General features: G+C 28.7%; 2 protein-coding genes across 3 annotated transcripts; one reads left to right on the plus strand and one right to left on the minus strand.

Annotated features, from left to right (window-relative positions):
• Window positions 1–6834: 6834 nt before the first annotated feature.
• On the minus strand, window positions 6835–7818 carry LOC111679000 (deoxyuridine 5'-triphosphate nucleotidohydrolase). Of its 2 annotated transcripts, none has more exons than XM_023440481.2 (2): window positions 7670–7818; window positions 6835–7610 (listed from the first exon to the last, which is right to left on the minus strand). In XM_023440481.2, the coding sequence occupies exon 2, from the start codon at window positions 7608–7610 to the stop codon at window positions 7059–7061; it is 552 nt and encodes a 183-aa protein (XP_023296249.2). In that variant the 5' UTR covers window positions 7670–7818; the 3' UTR covers window positions 6835–7058. The 2 variants fall into 2 exon arrangements, with proteins under 2 accessions (XP_023296249.2, XP_023296248.2); XM_023440480.2 differs by having other exon boundaries at window positions 7666–7818.
• A 3859-nt stretch (window positions 7819–11677) lies between these two features.
• On the plus strand, window positions 11678–13022 carry LOC111679001 (alpha-ketoglutarate-dependent dioxygenase alkB homolog 6). The gene is made up of 2 exons (XM_023440482.2): window positions 11678–11838; window positions 11899–13022. The coding sequence occupies exons 1-2, from the start codon at window positions 11809–11811 to the stop codon at window positions 12556–12558; spliced, it is 690 nt and encodes a 229-aa protein (XP_023296250.2). The 5' UTR covers window positions 11678–11808; the 3' UTR covers window positions 12559–13022.
• The last annotated feature ends 7808 nt before the right edge of the window (window positions 13023–20830 follow it).

Genomic DNA, 20830 nt, shown 5'->3' on the forward strand with positions numbered 1-20830 from the left:
TTTAACAATTTTTTGATGAAATTTTCAGAGGTTGTCTCGGATTTTTGCTCATATCTCCGTTATTTACCGACCGATTTTGCTGATTTTAAATAGCGATCTTCTCGAAAGCATGTCTAATAGAATTATTGAAGATTCAGACTTCGCCGATATCTGGGGTCCTCTAAAAACTGATTTCAACAGACAGACGGACAGACAGACGGACATGGCTTAATCGACTCCGTTATCTATAAGGATCAAGAATATATATACTTTATAGGGTCGGAAAATTATATTATAGAAATTACAAACGGAATGACAAACTTATATATACCCTTCTCACGAAAGTGAAGGGTATAACAAAGAATAAATAAGAAGTGAAACGCTGTCAAAAAGTACCTAAGTCTACTGTCAGTCGGTACCTAACTCTAAGAATGTATTAGTAGAATTCTGAAGCCAACATAGTTGCAAAAAATCGGATTTAAAAATTTAAAAAAAATTATTTCATTTGAATTTATATTTTAGAAGATTTCTTTAAATATTTTGCAACATAATTTATCTATAAACATTATATATGAACGTATCTTTGCTTTTTAATCTGCAATATTGAAATAATAATTAAGTTAGTTGAAATATTTTTTTCTTGTACCATACGAAAATTTACAACATTGTTCTTTTTTCGTTTTAATTTCAACAACAAAAATTAAATGTCAAAAAAATAAAAAATATTTTTTTTCGTTTGTAAAAAATTAAATCTTTTCGGGCTATTAAATATATTTAAAGTGTGCAAAAAAATAATAAAATATAACGTTAAGTGATAAAAAATATTTTCAAGTTCTATAAGCCACGAATTTTCGCGACAAAGTTTTGAAGTTTGGAGAAAGAGTAAGTTTCTTACATATGTGTTGGAGTTACACAGAACTCGTATGTGAGAAGAGCGTAACGTTTGTGTTGTAAAAAAATGACAGCGTTTCACTTCTTAGTGTTCAGTGGTTAAAAAGCTTAAATTTGTGATTTTATATACATATATTTTAATATTTAAAATAAATATGTGCAAAACAGGGCAAAAACAAAAAATATTTGCTATATTAAACTAAAAAATATTAGTTTTTTGTTACATTAATATTATTTCTAAATAACAGTTTTCCATACATGCATTTTTGTGGAGATGAGAGTATAATGATTTCTCATTTCTTGTTTTTCGCTCTTTCACTTATACAAGTGCAAAATGTAGTAGTATATGTCTGCCGATCCTGGGTTTAAATCATTGGCGGCCAAACATGCCCTTGCGGGCAAAGTGTTATTCTCACTTATACACACGCAATACAAATATTCTCAGCTACAAAACAAACTATACATAAAACAAAAACAATTTAATTTAGTTGCTCTCTTTATGACATGGTACACAGAGAATATTTTCAAAAGCCATTACAATTTAATGTATGAATACTTTTTATAGAAAGATCTATTAGACATACATATGTATAATTATTTATTTTTAAGCAATTAATCGCTTAAATTGTAACGATTAAACGATCGACTGTTAATCATTTGAGTACCTATTAGATACATTTAATACATACATAAACTTTTAATACATACATAAACTATATCAATACCTACATATGTACATACATCAATACATTTTTACATCAAAATGTGCATCAATACATACTTTTATCAACGGATACATACAACAATACATACGTGTCTTCCGTTATTCATTTATAATACTAATAATATGAATAACACAAATTTAGAACACGGCTTTAGATGTCTGTTTGCTTGGTGGCCAGAAAGAGAATATTTAAAACGCATATGTGTAGTGCAAAATATAAAAGAGAACATAAATGAAAATATGTGTGCTTTGCACTGAAAAAAAATTATGTTTGTACATTTGTGTTATTCATATTATTAGTATTATAAATGAATAACGGAAGACATGTATGTATTGTTGTATGTATCCGTTGATAAAAGTATGTATTGATGCACATTTTGATGTAAAAATGTATTGATGTATGTATAAATGTATCTAATAGGTACTCAAATGATTAACAGCCGATCGTTTAATCGTTACAATTTAAGCGATTAATTGCTTAAAAATAAATAATTATACATATGTATGTCTAATAGATCTTTCTATAAAAATTATTCATACATTAATTTGTAATGGCTTTTGAAAATATTCTCTGTGTACCATTTCATAAAGAGAGCAACTAAATTAAATTGTTTTTGTTTTATGTATAGTTTGTTTTGTTGCCCGCAAGGGCATGTTTGGCCGCCAACCCTACAAACATTTTCTATTGCGGAAGTTACCCGTGTGAAACTTCCAAACGTGCTAAAAGCTCGCCAGCGATGTTGCGGAAGTATAAGAATTCTTGTCACCAGTCGGAAAGAACTGATACCGAGCTGGGAAACGTCTAAGAGTAACGTGGAAGATACTTCTGGAAGACCCGCGGAAGAAACTTGTGACTCTTCTAGATGTAACTAGAAAGTCACTTCTTGAAGTGACTACTTAGTATCATCTAGAAGTGTTCCTATCTTATCTTCTAGAAGATGAATTTTTCTCTTCTTCTAGAAGAAGAGTATTCTCGTCTTCTAGAAGATGAGTATTCTCGCCTTTCAGAAGATGAGTTTTCTCTTATTCTATTTGTATACTCAACAAAATAAAATCTATAAAAATAAATCTAAAAAAATCTTTGTTATGTTTTATAATGGTTCCCAAAATATTTCTAGTCTCTCGATGGCCGTTCGTGAGCTGAAACGGTTACAAAAAAGTCCCTTTTTAGTTATTTTGTTTTAAATTATACAGTATTTCTTAAACAATATACATATACAGTTGAAAGGTTTTTTGAAGCCAAGTCTAGTGGTGCGCAAAATTGTGCATATATTTTATTTTTCTTAGTAAAAACCTAACAATTTTAAATATTTTGGAATATGACAATTATAAGCAGACGGTTATTTATGATTAATACATCATTGGACGCGTCTTTAAAATATCTTTTAAACGATACCCCGCATTGGATATTTTGTTTCAAAACAAACAAAATTTAAAAAAAATAATTCCAAAATACCTTTTTTAATTTGGTCCAGCTCACTAACGGGCATATATTGGGAATCATCATAAAACAAAGCAAGGAACATTTCGAGAGGGGTAACAAAAACACGTTTTTGCTTTCCATACAGAGTGAGTCGGTCTAATGTACATATGTATCAAAAATTTAGAATAATTACCTTATAATAAGATAATTTTCAGGAAATCTGTATTAATATTCCAACTGCTGACTGGTATACTTCCAAAAATTGCAAAACGTTGGACTCTAAAATATTTGTGTAATTCTTCATAAATTTTATGATCAAGTTGTAAGAGTTATATTTTGGAACGCATTAATCCATCAACAAAATAAATAAAAATAATGTTATAATTAATATTGAATATACATACTTTTGTATTTATTGAAATTACCTCTCATACTTTAGGAAGCAATAAAATAGGATTATCTTATGTCCAATACATTTACCACCAAAGTTTAAACTGTCAGATCCGTTTTTTACATTTTCTGCAAATAATCGACATGTTTCATGGAACCGCGTCATGAAATAAGACATATATAACTCACCAGATCCCTTTTTATTATTAGTTAGTTTTATAGAACTTTAAATGACACTACCGATTTTTGTAATGATCGGGCTTCATTTGATCCTATCCCCCATACAAACTCCCCTTCAGAAAATGACTTAAAGGTCAAAATTCACTTACAAACACTATTAACACTTTTAAATTCTACATAAATATTATTGAAGAAGACTTAACTCCCCCTACCAACATTTTTAAGGATAGGGCTATATTTTGCCCTACTCCCCTTTGAACCCTCTTGTAAAAAAAATCTATTTTTGCCAAAATAAAAGTAAAAATACTCCGAAATAAAGTTAAAAAAACAAACCAAATGCTTTATTTTTTAAATAATCCCCATTTTTAACATACATACTGACAGGTGTATAGTATTATATAGTCGGCTACGCCCGACTATACATTCATACTTGTTTATATTTTAATTCGGTTAGAAGTATTTTAATAGGGTACAATATTAGCTACTACTTTCTAAAAAAAATAAAATAATTAAAATTTAATTAAATAATTTATTGTTTTTAATAAATAAAAACATTGCCTTCCATGAACATTTTTTAAATAACTTGGAATTAAACTATCTATAAAGATTGGAAATTTCGAGCCATGGATTATTTTTAAAATTATTTAGAGTCACTAACACTAATACTGCAATACTATTTTGCTCTCTTCTAATTAAGGAATTATACACGTTCAAAAACTATCTACTTAGGTTTAATATCTTGGGAACGGCATGAATAAGAATACTATCATATGATAGGTCATAGAAAGACCTAGTGTTAATAACTAAAAAAGTACCTATAATTAGAATAATTAAATCCAAAGCTATATGAAAATTAATAAAATTGTATTTATTTAAAGAAGGTGGGTTTAAAAATATCTGATTTCAATATTAAATAAAATTTATTAAAAAATAATTTATGTATAAAACAGTAGTATTAATTTCAATATAATGATTCCAGATAGCGTTTGAATACTTTAAGTAAAAATTTTAATGTATTTTGTTTTTGTTACGATAATGAAATACAAATAAAATTTTAGCTCAAAGTGATCATACGTAATCTAGAAACAGGACCTAAACGCGCTAATAGTTTAAAAATGCAATGTTCATCAAATGAAAGACGAAACGTACAACTTGAAAAAGTCTTTAAATGTTTAAAACGTTTAAAAATAATGGAAATGAAAGCAGTTTAGAGTTGTTAACTTATTCCTAAAATAGAATTTTAATGTAAAATATGACAACTTACTTTTTAATTTTATTTATATAGTCCTTGAAGATAATTACTTTTGGTATATATTTAATAAACTTCGCCAATTAACAAAACCTTATTAAATGTTTATTAACAGTTGACTTTTAACACAACACTGTCATATTGTTTTTTATTACTTAAGATTCACATTATATTAATTACACTATTTTTCTATGAACATTAAATTCAATAACTCATTTAAGTTTAACAATGAATAATTAAAACTAAACATGACTGAACAAAACACAAAACATCACTGAACTTAGCAAAATTACTGCATTATTTATTTTTATTTTTTTCGCGTTCACGCTAAAAAATGGCGTATTTATATTTTTTTGTTTTCGTACTCTTCTTACTTTCATCCGGAAGTAACCTAAAACTATACTTTCAGACGGCGAAAAATAGAATAAATGTATTTTGTTTTTGTAAAATGTGTGCTCTCGTCTGACAATCGTCCAGAAGTGACTAAAATCCACACCTTCAGATGAATAAAATACAACATTAATGTGAACACTCTTCAAACTGTCTTCCAAAAGCGACATAAACATACAAATCAAGAAGATACAAATTAGGAAACAATGTATTTTGTTATTGTAAAATATGTGTTCTCACCCAAGTCTCATACAGAAGTCACTAAAACGTATACTTCCAAATGAAAAAAGTTCAACAGTCACGTTTTTTTGTTTAAGCAAAATGGATGCACTCTTCTAACTATCATCCGGAAGTAACTTAAAAGTGTATTTCTAGAAGACGAAAATTCGAAATCAATGTATTTTGTTTTTGTAAAATGTGCGTTCTCGTCTGACAATCGTCCAGAAGTGTTTCTGACGTGGCGTCTGGGGTGATGCGCAATAGTTTTGTCTTCTAAATGTTTGAAGGGAATTATCTACACACACGCGTACATATTTTTCTAATATACAGTGTTCTTGATGCTTTTTTAACAAAGCATGAAAAAATATGACAATTTTTGATGAAATTTTCAGAGGTTGTCTAGGATTTTTGCTCATATCTCCGTTATTTACCGACCGATTTTGCTGATTTTAAATAGCGAACTTCTCGAAAGCATGTCTAATAGAATTATTGAAGATTCGGATCTCGCCGATATCTGGGGTCCTCCGAAAACTGATTTCAACAGACAGACGGACATGGCTTAATCGACTCCGCTATCTATAAGGATCCAGAATATATACCTATACTTTATAGGGTCGGAAAATTATATTATAGAAATTACAAACGGAATGACAAACTTATATATACCCTTCTCACGAAGGTGATGGGTATAAAAACGATGACGCAAGAGTTGTTCCCCAACTCAGACCTGAATTACAACTCTTAAAAACATTTTTTAAATTTAATTATTAAAATAAAAAAAATCCTTTATAAAATTTAAAAACAGCCATAAGTGCAGTAGTCTTATGAAAAACAATGTTAGTTTTTCGTGAGATCAATCCCTTTTTATCGTTTAAAAAAATAATAATGATTATTGAGTTCTATCACAACATCGATTGAAATGTCAGAAGTTACGAATACACATAATTAAAAGAAACGTGCCAAACTTTCTCGTTTAAACTTGTTTTTTGGGACCAAAGAACTTCATGTTATTTATTGGTTATTTGAACGTGAAAAAGAAGACACTTATAAAAATTGTAATATCTTAATGTTTATTTTTATAAAAATCGTGTTAATTTTTTGCATTGGCTATTTACACTTTTGCATTTCTTGCTCAAATTTATACCGCCTCCACTGGGTGCTTAAACTAGCAAACAAAATTAACTGAGTAATCCATTCCCCGACAGCCGGTTCTACGTACCGGAATGACCCGAAATTTTTCGGCCAAGGGCTGTCAACCTCAGCAACAACTACTGAGTAATCAAAAACAACTTTGAAGGATTAATTTTAATTCCTAATCACCTAAATATTAAATATTTCATTAAATTTTCAGAATTTTGGAGCTTTAATAGCTCCAAATCAAAATCTGAATTAAAATTTAAGAAATAATTTTATTTTTAGAGAATATTTTCTCTGCTGTGGAATGATGAAATGATAAGCCTCCTCTTTTATATAAAAAAATATTTATAGATTACGTGTTTAATTATATTAAAAAAAAAAACAATGAATAATACAAAACTTAACCACTACACACAAATTCGTAGCAATAACAATTGGCTTCGAATTGTGAAATTCATATGTAGATGTAAATGAAATTATTTTCCATTGGCTTTTTCCTTTTCAGCATCTGCGGCTAATACTTCTGATGGTAAATCTTTAACGCCAGTTGAACCAAAACCACTATCTCCTCTTTTAGTTTTTTCCAATTTATCGACTTGTTCCAATTCAGGGTAGAAAATTCGTTCGCAGATCAACTGCGCAATGCGATCACCACGTTTGACTTCGAAATCTTGATCGGAGTGATTAAACAGTACTACACCCAGATTTCCACGATAATCTTCGTCTACGACGCCAGCGCCAACATCGATGAAGTTTTTAATTGCAAGACCAGAGCGAGGCGCCACTCTTCCATACGAACCATTGGGCACTTGAATTTGCAAGTCGGTATTTACAACAGCTTTACCCCGGGCTGGTACAGTTAGATCATAGGCACTGCGTAAATCGTAACCAGCAGCACGTTCAGAACCACGAACTGGTTCAAAAGCATTCTCAGTTAGCTTGGCCCAACGCATTACACATTTTCCATCGACCTTCATTTTCTTTACTGCTGGTTGTTCGTTGTCAATTGATTTTTTTTCAGGTTGCATCTAGAAAAATAAATCTATTATCACTTCCTTTCAACAAACAACTTAATATCCTTACATACAACGGGACAATTCTTATTAAATGGTAAAACACCGAAAATGATAGCGTCACTGCAAATATGCAAAAAAATGTTTTGCAAATTTGGCGGTTGACGCCTGAGAGAGACCTGAGCAGACAAGCATTAAAGCCGTCGATTGTCACTAACCATTTCGGCGACGGTTTATAAACGGCTATAAGCTGGCTATGTTACGTTTAGTTATTAAAGATTTTAAATAAAACGAAATCAGAGAGATTTAAAAGTGGGATTTTAGAAATAAATATTTTGAAAAACGTCTGGTAAAAAATCAGTTTCTAAACAATTTTGGATTAAGAAAAAGATAAATAAGATAAAAGCAAAATTGATTTTTTAGTTTTTTAATGCATTTACAAAATACTTTGTAAAAACATCTCCAAACTTTTAAAAAAGTGCAAAACTAATATAAACAAGTGAGAGTTAGGGTTCTATAAATCGACTTTCGAATAATCGAACAATCGACTTTTTGTCGAAAAAAAATCGAAAAGTCGAAGTCTATTTGTTCTAAAAAAGTCGTTAACTCGACTTCGTCTATGAAAAAAAGTCGAAAAGTCGACTTTGTTAATAAAAGTCGAATAGTCGGAAAATGTACGCACATAAAGAAAACAACCCGACGAAAAATAAAACAAACCGTAACAGCTGTTTTAACAAAATAAACATTTTTTTGGTGTGATGAGTTATTTTTGTTTACAAATATGTGTTTCTGCACGTGGAAAAGACACAAAAACTCGTTTTCATTATTTACATTTTCAATATGTGTTTATGCACGTGGAAAAAATTCAAAAAATTGATTTTCATGATTTACATTAAAAAAAATATTTTTGATCAATTAAAATATGTATATAAATGTGGAAAGGAACAAATCTGATAAATTAAAAATATATTTGGGATTATATCGTTACAGAATGCCTTTTAATAAAAAACATTCAAAAAATGTTACTATGGTCATATATGGAAAATGATATATAAATGATATCGGACGATCTTGTGCACGATAAAAACCTAGATAGAACTTTAAGTCGGTTGGCATACATTTTTTCCGGATTTCATCGTTCTAGGGTGTGTAATACTGGATAGACAATGTCTAAGGATTCAGATAAAGATGCTAATAGGGGATTGCTCAATTAGGGCCTTTGTAAACAAATGGGAGACTAATATACGGGGATGAGAAGAAATAGTCTACTAGGTTTTATCAAGGGAATTAGTCATTTTTTCGACTAGGTTTTATAAGGAGACTAATTTTCTCTTACTTTACTTCTTTAGAGCATTGACTGGTAAATCTTCTGGGTGGAAACCCTTTGAGAATCGGCCTGTTTCCATTCTTCTCTCCTCTCTACTTATTACCTTTCTTGTTTTTATTATAGTTTTTTGTTTCTTTATCTTAAGATCTTCACTGTCCATGAAGGGAATCACAATGACCTTACGGTTTCCCAGCGGGGATGCAGCTTTTTCTGGTGCATAATCCTTCTTAACCTAATTATTTACTTTATAAATTTTTTGTCAATTTTCTATCCTTTAAAAATGTAAATTTTTGTGGTAAAAATTCTTATTCGGAAAATGAAAGGTCTGCTATACTAAAAAAGTTTGAACGCAAATCTCAAAAGATTTAAAGTAAATTTATTTAATAAATATTTTGTTTCATTTTCATTTGTTCCAGAAGTTATAAAAAATTATCTTATTTTGTAAGTTTATCGAAAAATCGCCAAATTAGCCACACACAAACTTAATGTTTTTAATAAAACTCACCACACAACAAACAAAAACAGCTGTTACGGTTTGCTGTTTTTTAATAGGTTGTTTTCCTAATGGGTATCAAAAAGTCGATTATTCGAAAGTCGATTTATAGAACCCTACCTATTAAGTTTAGACTCAAAAATTATTTTATAATAAGTGCTGCCAATTCTAGAACTTTTTTTTCGTCAGCTGCACTTATTTCTTCGACAAAAAGTGTTAGATGCTTTATTTGACAATGAAATATGTGCGTTTGAATGATTTTCAGAAGTGAACCTTATATCGGACCTATGACCAATAATGGACCGATCCGAAAAAGGTTTTAGAATGGTTTATATATACACAAGACATACTCAAGAGGAATTTTATATATGAGTATATGTGATTTTCGAAAGAGGACCTTATATGGAAACTATGACTAAATATGAACCGATTCGAAAAAAAATACGTAGAGTGATTGATACATGTAGAAAACCTATTTGCATCAAATCAATAATCAATTTATTTAACAATGAAAAATGATTTCTGTCCATATTTGGTATATTTCTTTCACATGAAAATTTCTTGATGCTACACACGGAATACCAAGCTATTATATATATTCTATCACGACTGATGGTGGTGGATGGTTTAAAAAGTTTTCGGAGGATATTATTAGTATTGCATAATAAACAAACTTATATTGTTATCGATATTGCAGTGAAACATGTATATATTCAATGTCAAATTATATATCCAATTTATGCAATTTAAAATAAGATTTTGGCTAAATACATATCATTGAATAATGTGAACAATCGCAAAGCTTAATCGACTTTTAAAAACATGATTTGAATTTGGAACCTTTTTCAACGAATTTGCACTTTATTGACTTTTTATGAAGGAGTTCTGGCAACACTGATTATGATACATATATTTTTAACAAATATCAATACTTAGTGCCAGTCCACATTAGGAAATTTTTTTGGGAAATTTTTGGTTTTTGGGTATGAGAGAAAGAGAAAGTATCAACCATCTCTTTCTCTCACACCCAAAATCAAAAATTTCTCAACAAAAGTTTCCTAGTGTAAAACAGGTCTAAGTATTGTAGTTAGGGTTCTATAGCTGATTATGATACGAATATTTTTAACAAATATCAATACTTAGTGCCAGTCCACACTAGGAAACTTTTTTTTGTGAAACTTTTGATTTTCGAGTGTGAGAAAAAGAGAAAGAAGTATCAACCATCTCTTTCTCTCACACACAAAATCAAGAATTTCTCAACAAAAGTTTCCTAGTGTGAAACAGGTCCAAGTATTATAGTTAGGGTCTATAGTTAAAACGAAAAGTCGACTTTTAGACTTTTCGACTATAAGTATTTTGTAAATAGTCGACTTTTCGGCCTTTTTCGACTTCTTTCGACCTTTTTCCGATTATTTTTTGACTTTTTCGAGTTTTTCCGACTTTTTTAGAGTTGTTGACTTTTTTTTCCACTTTTTTAAATTTTTCGACTATTTTTGACTTGTCGAGTTTTCGACTTTTTCCGACTTTTTTCGACGTTTCGACTTTTTCGACTTATTGACTTTTTTAGACTTTTCGACTTTTATTAACAAAGTCGACTTTTTGACTTTTTTTCACAGACGATAATCGAGTTATCGACCTTTTTGAAACAAAATAGTCGACTTCGACTTTTTTCGACAAAAAGACGATTGTTCGATTATTCGAAAGTCTGAAAATTCTTTAAATAACACATACATTGAGTAAATTCTATAAAAAAAACACTAGATTAAAATGCATGCTATTTTCTAGCGATTTCTGACGTCTTTGTAATGTGTGTTATACCATGTTTCCAAGAACAGTTGAATAACTTAATTGGGCCTCTAAATGACGATAGCCAATTATCCGTTACTACGACACATTCGTAATTCGTTTTGACAGTTCATCGCCATGTTCGACTATCGTCTATGAAAAAAGTCGAATATAGTACAAAAAAGTCAAAAAGTTGAAAATGTTAAAAACGTCAAAAACTTTAAAATAGTCGCAAAAACACGGAAAAGGTCAAAAACTCGAAATTAGTAGAAAAAAGTCGATTTTCAACTAAATGCAAAAAGTCGACTTTTCGTTTCAACTATATAACCCTACAACATTCAATAAAAAAAATAAAAATCTGTTGTTGAATTGACTTCACCTTGTGAGTGAACCCTGATACAATGCATTCGCCTTAATATCGACTCTGTTTATTGTTACTATTGTGAATTATTAATGTTTTGATATTTCAAGGCCATTGCTGTAAAAGAATAATAACATATTTGTTTTATGTTATACTGTGTAGTGTATATGTTTTTGTACTTGGAAATTTTCAAAAACAAAGATTTCTTTCTATTCTTTATTCAAGTAATAACATTTAACTAGTACAAATGGATTTTAGTGATTTTCTGGTTCGGAAGGTATCCAGACTCTTAAATATTTATAATATTTGCGATATTAATAATGGACCTTTCGTTTAGTGCCCTCCAACTGTTATGTACATACCAAATTTTATAACGTCTGAAGAAGAGCAGCGTATATTATCACATATCGAGAAAACTCCCAAACCAAAATGGACTCAACTCTTGAATCGTCGCCTAGTCAATTACGGTGGTATACCACACCCCAATGGTATGCTTGCCGAAGAAATCCCCGAATGGTTGCAGACATACGTTGATAAAATCAATAATCTTAGTATTTTTGAAACACAAAAGGCAAATCATGTTTTGGTTAATGAATATCGACCAGGTCAAGGTATAATGCCTCACACCGATGGCCCACTCTTTTATCCCACCATATCAACTATATCTTGTGGTTCCCATACAGTTCTGGAATTTACTAAACGAGAGACTTCCGATGATAGGGAAATGCAAGAGGATACCGACACTTGTTTAAAACGGGAGGTTTTGTTTAAATTGATACTGGAGCCTCGCAGTCTTTTGATATTAAAGGATACACTTTATCACAACTATTTGCATTCGATTAGTGAATTAGAGCAAGATGTTCTATGTGATCGCATTTTTAACTATGAAAACTGTGAGGCCACATACAAAATGGGAGATTGTTTAAAAAGGGGCACTCGTATATCTCTTACAATACGAAATGTACCTAAAACTACAAAAATGAAATTGAAGTTTTAATAATCTTAATTTGGGCAATAACTAACAAATAACAAGAATGAATTAAAGAAAACCCTACCTATATCAGTAGCAGTTAAGTGCGTTAACCTATCTGTGTTACTAAAGTCTTCTTCTTTTGTCTGTCACTTTTGCATTGCATTTGCTTTTGCTCAATTTTATATTTCCACTGCATTCAACATCTTTGATTATACACATATGTATGTAAATTCATTTGTATCTCTAAAAACACAATTACTGTTTAGGTCTAATCTCAAAACAGTTGTAAAAGTCAATTCAAAATTATAACTTTCCTTTTTTCTTTAACTAATGCATTTAAAGTGTCTCTATTATAAAAATAATTAAATCATTAAGCAATTAAATTTTAAGTTGCACAACCACTAAGCATGTTGACCACCACAACGTACCTTTATTGTAATATTAAAAGTTAAGTCCTAAGAAAAATATTGTATAACAAAAAGAGTTAACTTTTGGAATAATTTATTTGTTTTTATAATACCTTTTGATCGATTTACAAATTATTTGCAGAATAATGATTAAAATGTAATAAAAATGTGTTATTGTAAAACAATAAAAATATTTTACTGTTGAAATGCCTCATAATTGCTAGTTTGTTTCACTTACGTGATATTTCTGTAATGTATCTATCTATCTATTTATCTATCTATCTATCTATCTATCTATCTATCTATCTATCTATCTATCTATCTATCTATCTATCTATCTATCTATCTATCTATCTATATATCTATCTATCTATCTATCTATCTATCTATCTATCTATCTATCTATCTATCTATCTATCTATCTATCTATCTATCTATCTATCTATCTATCTATCTATCTATCTATCTATCTATCTATCTATCTATTTATTTATATATAATTCTAACGTTACTGACTGACTTACTGATTGCTTGACTGAGTGATTCATCATCCCACAGCCTAAACGGTTGAAGCTAAAGATCTGAAATTTGGTCAGGAGATTGGTCTCACACCAAATAGATCCACTAAGAAGGTTTTGGAAATTCGAATGTTTAGAGGGTAAAAACGGGTAAATTCGGTAACTTCATATCTTCTCAACTAGATAAGATACAAAAGCAGTTTAAAAAATAAGCGGTGTCTGGCACTTTTTTCAAATTCGGCCCCTGTAGGGAAAAAACGGATTAAAACTGTATTTTGGTACTTTTTTCCCCTCAAGTATCTTCTAAACTAAAGAACATACAAAAAATATTTTTTTGGATATTCGAACGCTTGAAATTTCTATAATATTGAGCTGTAAATTATTATAGAATAGAAATATTGTTAATATATAGCAGTAAAATTTCGATTACGATTAATAATCAATTAAATTATTTTTCAAAAATAATCGTAATGATTATTTAATTTTCTGGTATAAAATTTCTGATTATTAATTGATTACGATTAAAATTAATCTAAAAATAATCAGGATTAATTAAAATTAATGAAAATAATCCAAAATAATCAGAATTAATCAAATAATTAATTTGATTTTCAAGGATTAATTTTGATTAATTTTAATATATTTGGTACAATTCTCTATCTTTTTACATTACGTGTAATGGAAAACTGTTTTTCAAGTTACTCACTATTCCATTATATGACTCTTTTATTGAAAATAATATATTTATCAAGTTTATTTGGATTGAAAATCTTGATCTCAGTACAAGATATTAGAAACAAAAATTACTGCAATCTTTTCGAAATGGATCTCAAAAATACGTAATTTTTAGCGGATTGCCGGAAAAATAATTAAATTTTTCTTAGAACCTTTTTTGGGAGGAAATTATACTAAATATATGGAAAATAATCAAAATTAATCCTTAAAAATAATCAACTAATTTTTTGATTAATTTTGATTTTTTTATTATTTTTATTAATTCCAATTAATCCCTGATTATTTTTAGATTATTTTTAATCGTAATCAACAATTAATTAAAAAAAATTTAAAATAATAGTTAATTAATCATTAATTTTGCATATTTAATAAAAATAATCTAATTAATAATGATTACGATTATTAATCATTATTTTACAGCTATGATTGAGGCTTAAGTGAGGACCCATATAAGGGAACTTTTTCGTTCTTATATTGAACCGAAAAACATGAAATTAAGCATGTAGAGCCCGGATTAAGTGAGGACTCATAAAAGGGGGCTTTTGATACTTTATCGTTCTTGAAAATGTATTTTTTGAAATTTCTATTGAACCTAGAAACATTAAATTAAATATATAGTATCTGTCCGGAATAATTCAGAACCTATAAAATTGTACTTTTATGTTCTTAGAAAGGAACTTTTTAAATTTTCTATTATAATGAACCTAAAACATTTAATAAAGTATGTATGACCCGGAGTAACTGATAACCTGTAAAAGGGGACTTTCAGCACTTTTTCGTTTCTCAAAAGATTCTTTTTGAATTTTCTTATATATCGGTAGCATGGTATAAGTAATACATTTTTTTAAATCATGTATCGGTAGAACAACATTAAGAAATAGAGAGGTTACCACAATTTTACAAATTTAATTTTTTTTACAAAACTTATAAAACGGTTCGCTAACAAGGTAGCTAGTTTATTATAAAAGAAAGAAAAAAATTACAATTAAATTGCATTTATACGCCAAGCTACCACCTTCATTAAAAAATTAATGTAGAAATTAGTTTCTACATTGGTATTTTAAGCGAGTTATATACGTTTAAGTCATTCTCTGATGAGATCTTTATATGGGAGGATTGACCCTACAATCCTCATAATATTTTACAAAAACATAGTTCCTTAAAAATTTTTACATAATTTTATTGTCATCCGCACTTTTATAAGCAAGTTATCTGCTTGATCGTAATTTGGACAGATATTGTCCATTTTCAATACCAAACAAAAAAATATTTGTTGAAAATTTCCACTCTATAGCTCGTCCTATCGTGTTTTCAAAAGACAGGCATACGGATGGACGTTTTAGAATCTAATATTTCGAATGACAAATACAATACACCCTCATCTTTTTTGATGGTGGGTATAAAACATGATAAGTAGCTGATGAAATGCATACATACAGTGAATCAACCAAGTTTTTTGCCTACCTTTTTTTGTTCATAAATAAAATTCGAAAAAACAGGTAAAAAGTAAATATATGTTTTCCAATTAAAAATAGAGATTGTGTAAAATGGGAAAAATTAGAAAAAAATATTAATATACAAATTTTGGTGCATTTGTTGTTGCATATTGAGAATTCCGGTTAATTTCAATGGGGTTTTCAAATTATTTTTTAATTATTTTTGGAATTTAATGTTTTATTGTTAAAAGGAAGAGTGTCAAGTATTTTTCAATTGCGATTTGCAAAAATAATATCCTCAATGGGTGAAAATGTGATGTTATTTGCCTTAAAATGTTTAAAGGATAATAATGAGGCAATTTCGATATAAAAAATTAGTTTAGATTTCTAGAACAAGTGTAAAGCAATAAAATATAATTATTAAATGTTTAATCAATAACATTAAAAAATATAAAATAGAGTAATAGATGAAATGATCCAAAGAATTATTAGAAAAAACGCAAAGAGTGCTCTTTCAAAATCTTTAACTGCCAAAGGGAGGAGACTTGTATCCAAGGAAAACTATTGGTCTCCTGAATTATATTTTTCAAAATCTTTATACGAACTAGGAGGAACACTATGTTTAAATTTAGACCTCTAAACAGACCTTAGGTTGCTTGAAATCAATGTAAAGTGAACTGTCGTGTAGTACAGGAAAAATACCTACTTTAGATATTTTAAAATAGAGGTGGTTATCATACCGTAACGTCAACAAAATCAATATTTTTCACCTAATACATACACTTATATATATTTAGAACCCAAATCAAGAACAACTATTCAGATCCAAATACTTATTCATAAAATAAAGAATTTAAAATATGAGGTTGAAAATCAAGATTTTAGCATTTAATAGTTCTATAGTGGTATATGGTGATGTCCCCATACTTAGAGTGGCTAGTAGGGTATTCAATTATTCAGGTTTTTGTCTTATTCGGTTTATTCAACAAATAGTTATTTGAGGTTTTACGTTAGCCGGTTAATAATCGGATAATTAAAAATTATTCGGTTATTCGAATAAAAGGAAACTAGATGTTATTATTGCTTTTAACAATAATTTTCTTCATATACACCCTGTAACAATTTTGAAAAAAGCATTCACATATGGAAAAGTTGATAAGCATGTGAAAATAGATTCCACTAATAGAATTGCGTATTTCAAAGTTTAAAGGACTACAAACGAATATTTAAAATAATTATATGTATTTTATAATTCTAATATTGGTATTAAATGAAAGTTGGGAATCTGTACATTCTATCTATAGTATTTACCTGTCTCACTTAGAGAAAAAACGAAAAAGAAATTAAATTTAAAAAAAGGTTTATTTTCGACTCAAAAACTTTTAAATACTTTTTTGTGACAAATTTTCTTTAAGATTTCAAATTCTTTTCGATGATCTTGATAATTCGAAATTAATTATATTATTTCGAAGCAGAGGAACTCAGCTTCATTTGAAATTAATATTATAACCAACTTTTTAATATAAATTTGGAATTCCATCTTTTGAAATTAGATGTCTTTTTAACATTAAAGTCCTTTTACAGGAGCATAAGAGCTGATTATGAAAAACTGAGTACACAGAGTTAATACTAATGGTCCACATTCCATTGAACACTAGTACAACTATAACTGTTGCTCAAAACTTATTAGAAATACTTAAGAACACAACAATGTTCCACAAAAAACTGGTTGTAAAAATAAAAGCGATATAATTATTTCCATGATTTATTTTCAAAAATCATCAAATAAATTTTCCTTATTATAGAAAATTGATTAAGAAATTAAGAAAAGAAGAAAATTTATTATAAAAATATTAAATTTTGTAGAAAATACATAGTATTTTTACTGCTAAATAGTGTGTTTTTCTTAATCGGTTAATTGATAGAAATTATTCGGTTTATTCGTTATTTGAAATTTGACAATTTTCGATTAACCGAACGACGATTAATCGTTTGAATACTCTAGTGGCTAGATTGGTACTTAGTATTAGATTTTATGAATAAGAATCAATTTTATACAATTCTAAATAAAATTTACACAATACTCCCCAAATAGATGGAGTTTCCATAATGTAGTTTTTGTTTATCAATACAAAATGACCAAAAACCCGGATTATTTTTGTTATAATATATAGATTTATACCTCACAAAACATTTTTTATAGGCCCAAATCCATTGATTATCTAATATATCATGTACCCAATTCAAAATTACTTATTATTTTCGAAATTTAATGAAAGAAACGATAGATTTCATGTTAAGTCAATTATTGATAAATTCTGATAGGTATATAGGATAATTAATCGGTTAAGAAATGTCCAAATTTAGTCGTTCCACTATTAAAATATCTAAGAAATGTTATTCTAATATATAGGAGTAACAAAAATATTAAATGTTATAAAATAATGCAGCAATATTAAAAAAATGAACAAAAAACCTAAAAAAAGCAAAATACTTTATTGACCCAAAAAATTAAAAATACGTTCACATTTTATCAAAAATCTCGTTAATTAATATAACAATTTTACATTTTATGGTAGAAAATTAAAATATAAGATATTCTTTAAAAAAATACAACAAACAAATTGCTTTATTTTGCTAAAAATAATTGTTCAGATAAAGTTTTTTCTTAAAATTTATAAAATTTTACATAAGCAAATTACTTAATTGATTCACTGTATTTCTCTAAACATCATTATAAAAGCCTCAGCTTCCATTTTTATACCCTACACCACTATAGTGGGGAGGGTATTATACGTTTGTGCTGATGTTTGTAACATACAAAAATATTGTCCAATACCCACCTTAAAGTATACCGATCGATTCAGAATCATTTTTTGAGTCGATTAAGACATGTCCGTCCGTCTGTCCGGCTGGCTGGCTGGCTGTCCATGTAAACCTTGTGCGCAAGGTACAGGCCGCAATTTTCAAGATAAGTTGATGAAATTTGGACCAAGCATGTTTTTTGGCACAAGGACGAAGCCTATTGAAAATGGTTGAAATCGGTCCATTATTTCACCTAGCCCCCATACAACCGTACCTCCCGATTTGAACTTTTTATGCTATAATTACGTCAAATATTCTGCTATCTCTCTAAAAATTGGCACAAATAAGTTTTATATAAGTATAAATGATACTGCAGATTTTCGTAAGGATCGGCCTATATTTGACCCTAGCCCCCATACAAACCCCCCTTAATAAATGACTTAAACGTCTAAAATTGACTTGTAACCATTTGTATCGCAATGAAACTCAACAAAACTAACTGTTATTTAGAAATATATCCTTTTCCCAAATTTACCGAGGATCGGCCCATATTTGACCTATATAAAGCCTCATTAAGAAATTTTAGTTTTTTATCAATAAATGGCTTAAATATTTTGGAATTATGGTAATATTCAACATAAAAGTTTCTTTACAAAACATAAAAATTTTATAAAAGTAAAAATTGTAAAAATATACTCATGGTGTAGGGTATCATATGGTCGGCCATGCCCGACTATACTTTCCTACTTGTTAAATCTTCTGGGAAATTTAAAATAGGTTGAGATTGAACTAAGTTTTTTACCCGTATCATAAGATTTTGGAGGCGCTTGGCAAGTTTTATTTATATTTCTTTAAATTATTCGAATAAAAACTTTTACTCGTTCGAATAATGAAATAATTTTTAAAATTTACTTAACTACTCGATTAAAAAAATATTGTAATTTTTTATTCGAATAATAATTTTCGAATTTTATCGAAATTGTCGTAATTTTTAGCTCATACAGAAAAATATTTAAAAAATTAGAGTGTCCTATAGAATTTAATATGTTTTTTTTTTTTTTAAATTAAGTGTAAACTTACGCTAGGGGTATACATAAATTTTGGCCTTGGCACCATGTATTAGCCCACAATTACTGCTCTTAGGGCGAGTTTTTCTGATAAAGATAATCTCCATTCTTTGGCTAAACCTGGTTTAATATATACTTCGTGTTTTTCAGTTATCAGTAAAGTTACTTATTATCTTAGTTTAACTGAGTGTAATTGGCCAATTAAACTCAAGTTATAAATGAGAAAACACAATTAACATCTAACAGCAAGTTAAGCCTAGTTTAACTGATGAGTAAGAAACCCGCCCTTAGAAAACAATTACTTAAGCCGTCAGGTGTCATAGCTTTATTATAAAGTAAAATTTTCCTTTTATTTCCAGATTTAAGTTCATTGATAATAAATTTATATTTTTTTCTTTGTAAAATTTATAAATTTTAATTAGAGTTTAAATTGTTTGTTTATGTTGTATTCAATTATTTGCAAATATTTGTATAATTTGATAAAAATTTCTAAGAGTGACTACCCTTATATTCATTGCTCTCAAACTGCAATGCAGAGCATTTGAGACAAATCCGATAATACTAACCCGTTTCAAACAGTATATAATCGTTGAAAATGTGTTTAAATAGAAAAATGGGTTTTATTAACTTTTTGCAGAGACTGTGCTACAAATATTTAAGTTTTGCTACAAATATTTAAATTCTGTCTTTCTAAAAATATATAAAAATACAAAATCGATTGCAAAAGTTTGCGACCAAAAATTAAATTTTTATTTAACATACACTTGTAAAAAATGGACGGCAGCAATATTTTCATGCTGATTATTATGTGGAGCGTTTGGCCAATTCTTTGCTAACTGTAACTAAAATTAGAACTCAATATCACTAAGATTTGATGAATGTCATTCTAAAAGTGCCAAATGTCTCACTGTGTGCTGGAATGAAAGGAAATTGTTTTTTTAATTTTCTCGTGCCTGAACATTAAAACGCATCGTTTTAGAGGTGTTTCTCCTAAAAAGTGGTTTACTGGACACCCTAATGTACATATGTATGTAGAAGACAGATATTAATCGAAAAACTTTCCAAATATTTAACTTGTTTTTGTAGCAATACAGCGTTTTAATACGGCTTCGTCTGAATTTATAAGTTATTCCTCTTTTACATAGAAACTTTTCCCGCTACGGGTTTTCTCCACTTTTTCTTCTAAAAATTTTGCTTTTTCTTTTTTCAGCGGATTAGCGCCAATTTTGAGAAACTGTTTAATAATTATTAATAGTTATTGTACAAATTTTATTAGGAAAATTTACTCCCATTATTAACATGATCATTATGCAGCACATACATAAGTA

The sequence above is a fragment of the Lucilia cuprina genome, chromosome 2 (assembly GCF_022045245.1).
Source record: "Lucilia cuprina isolate Lc7/37 chromosome 2, ASM2204524v1, whole genome shotgun sequence".
NCBI classification, from domain to species: Eukaryota; Metazoa; Arthropoda; class Insecta; order Diptera; family Calliphoridae; genus Lucilia; species Lucilia cuprina.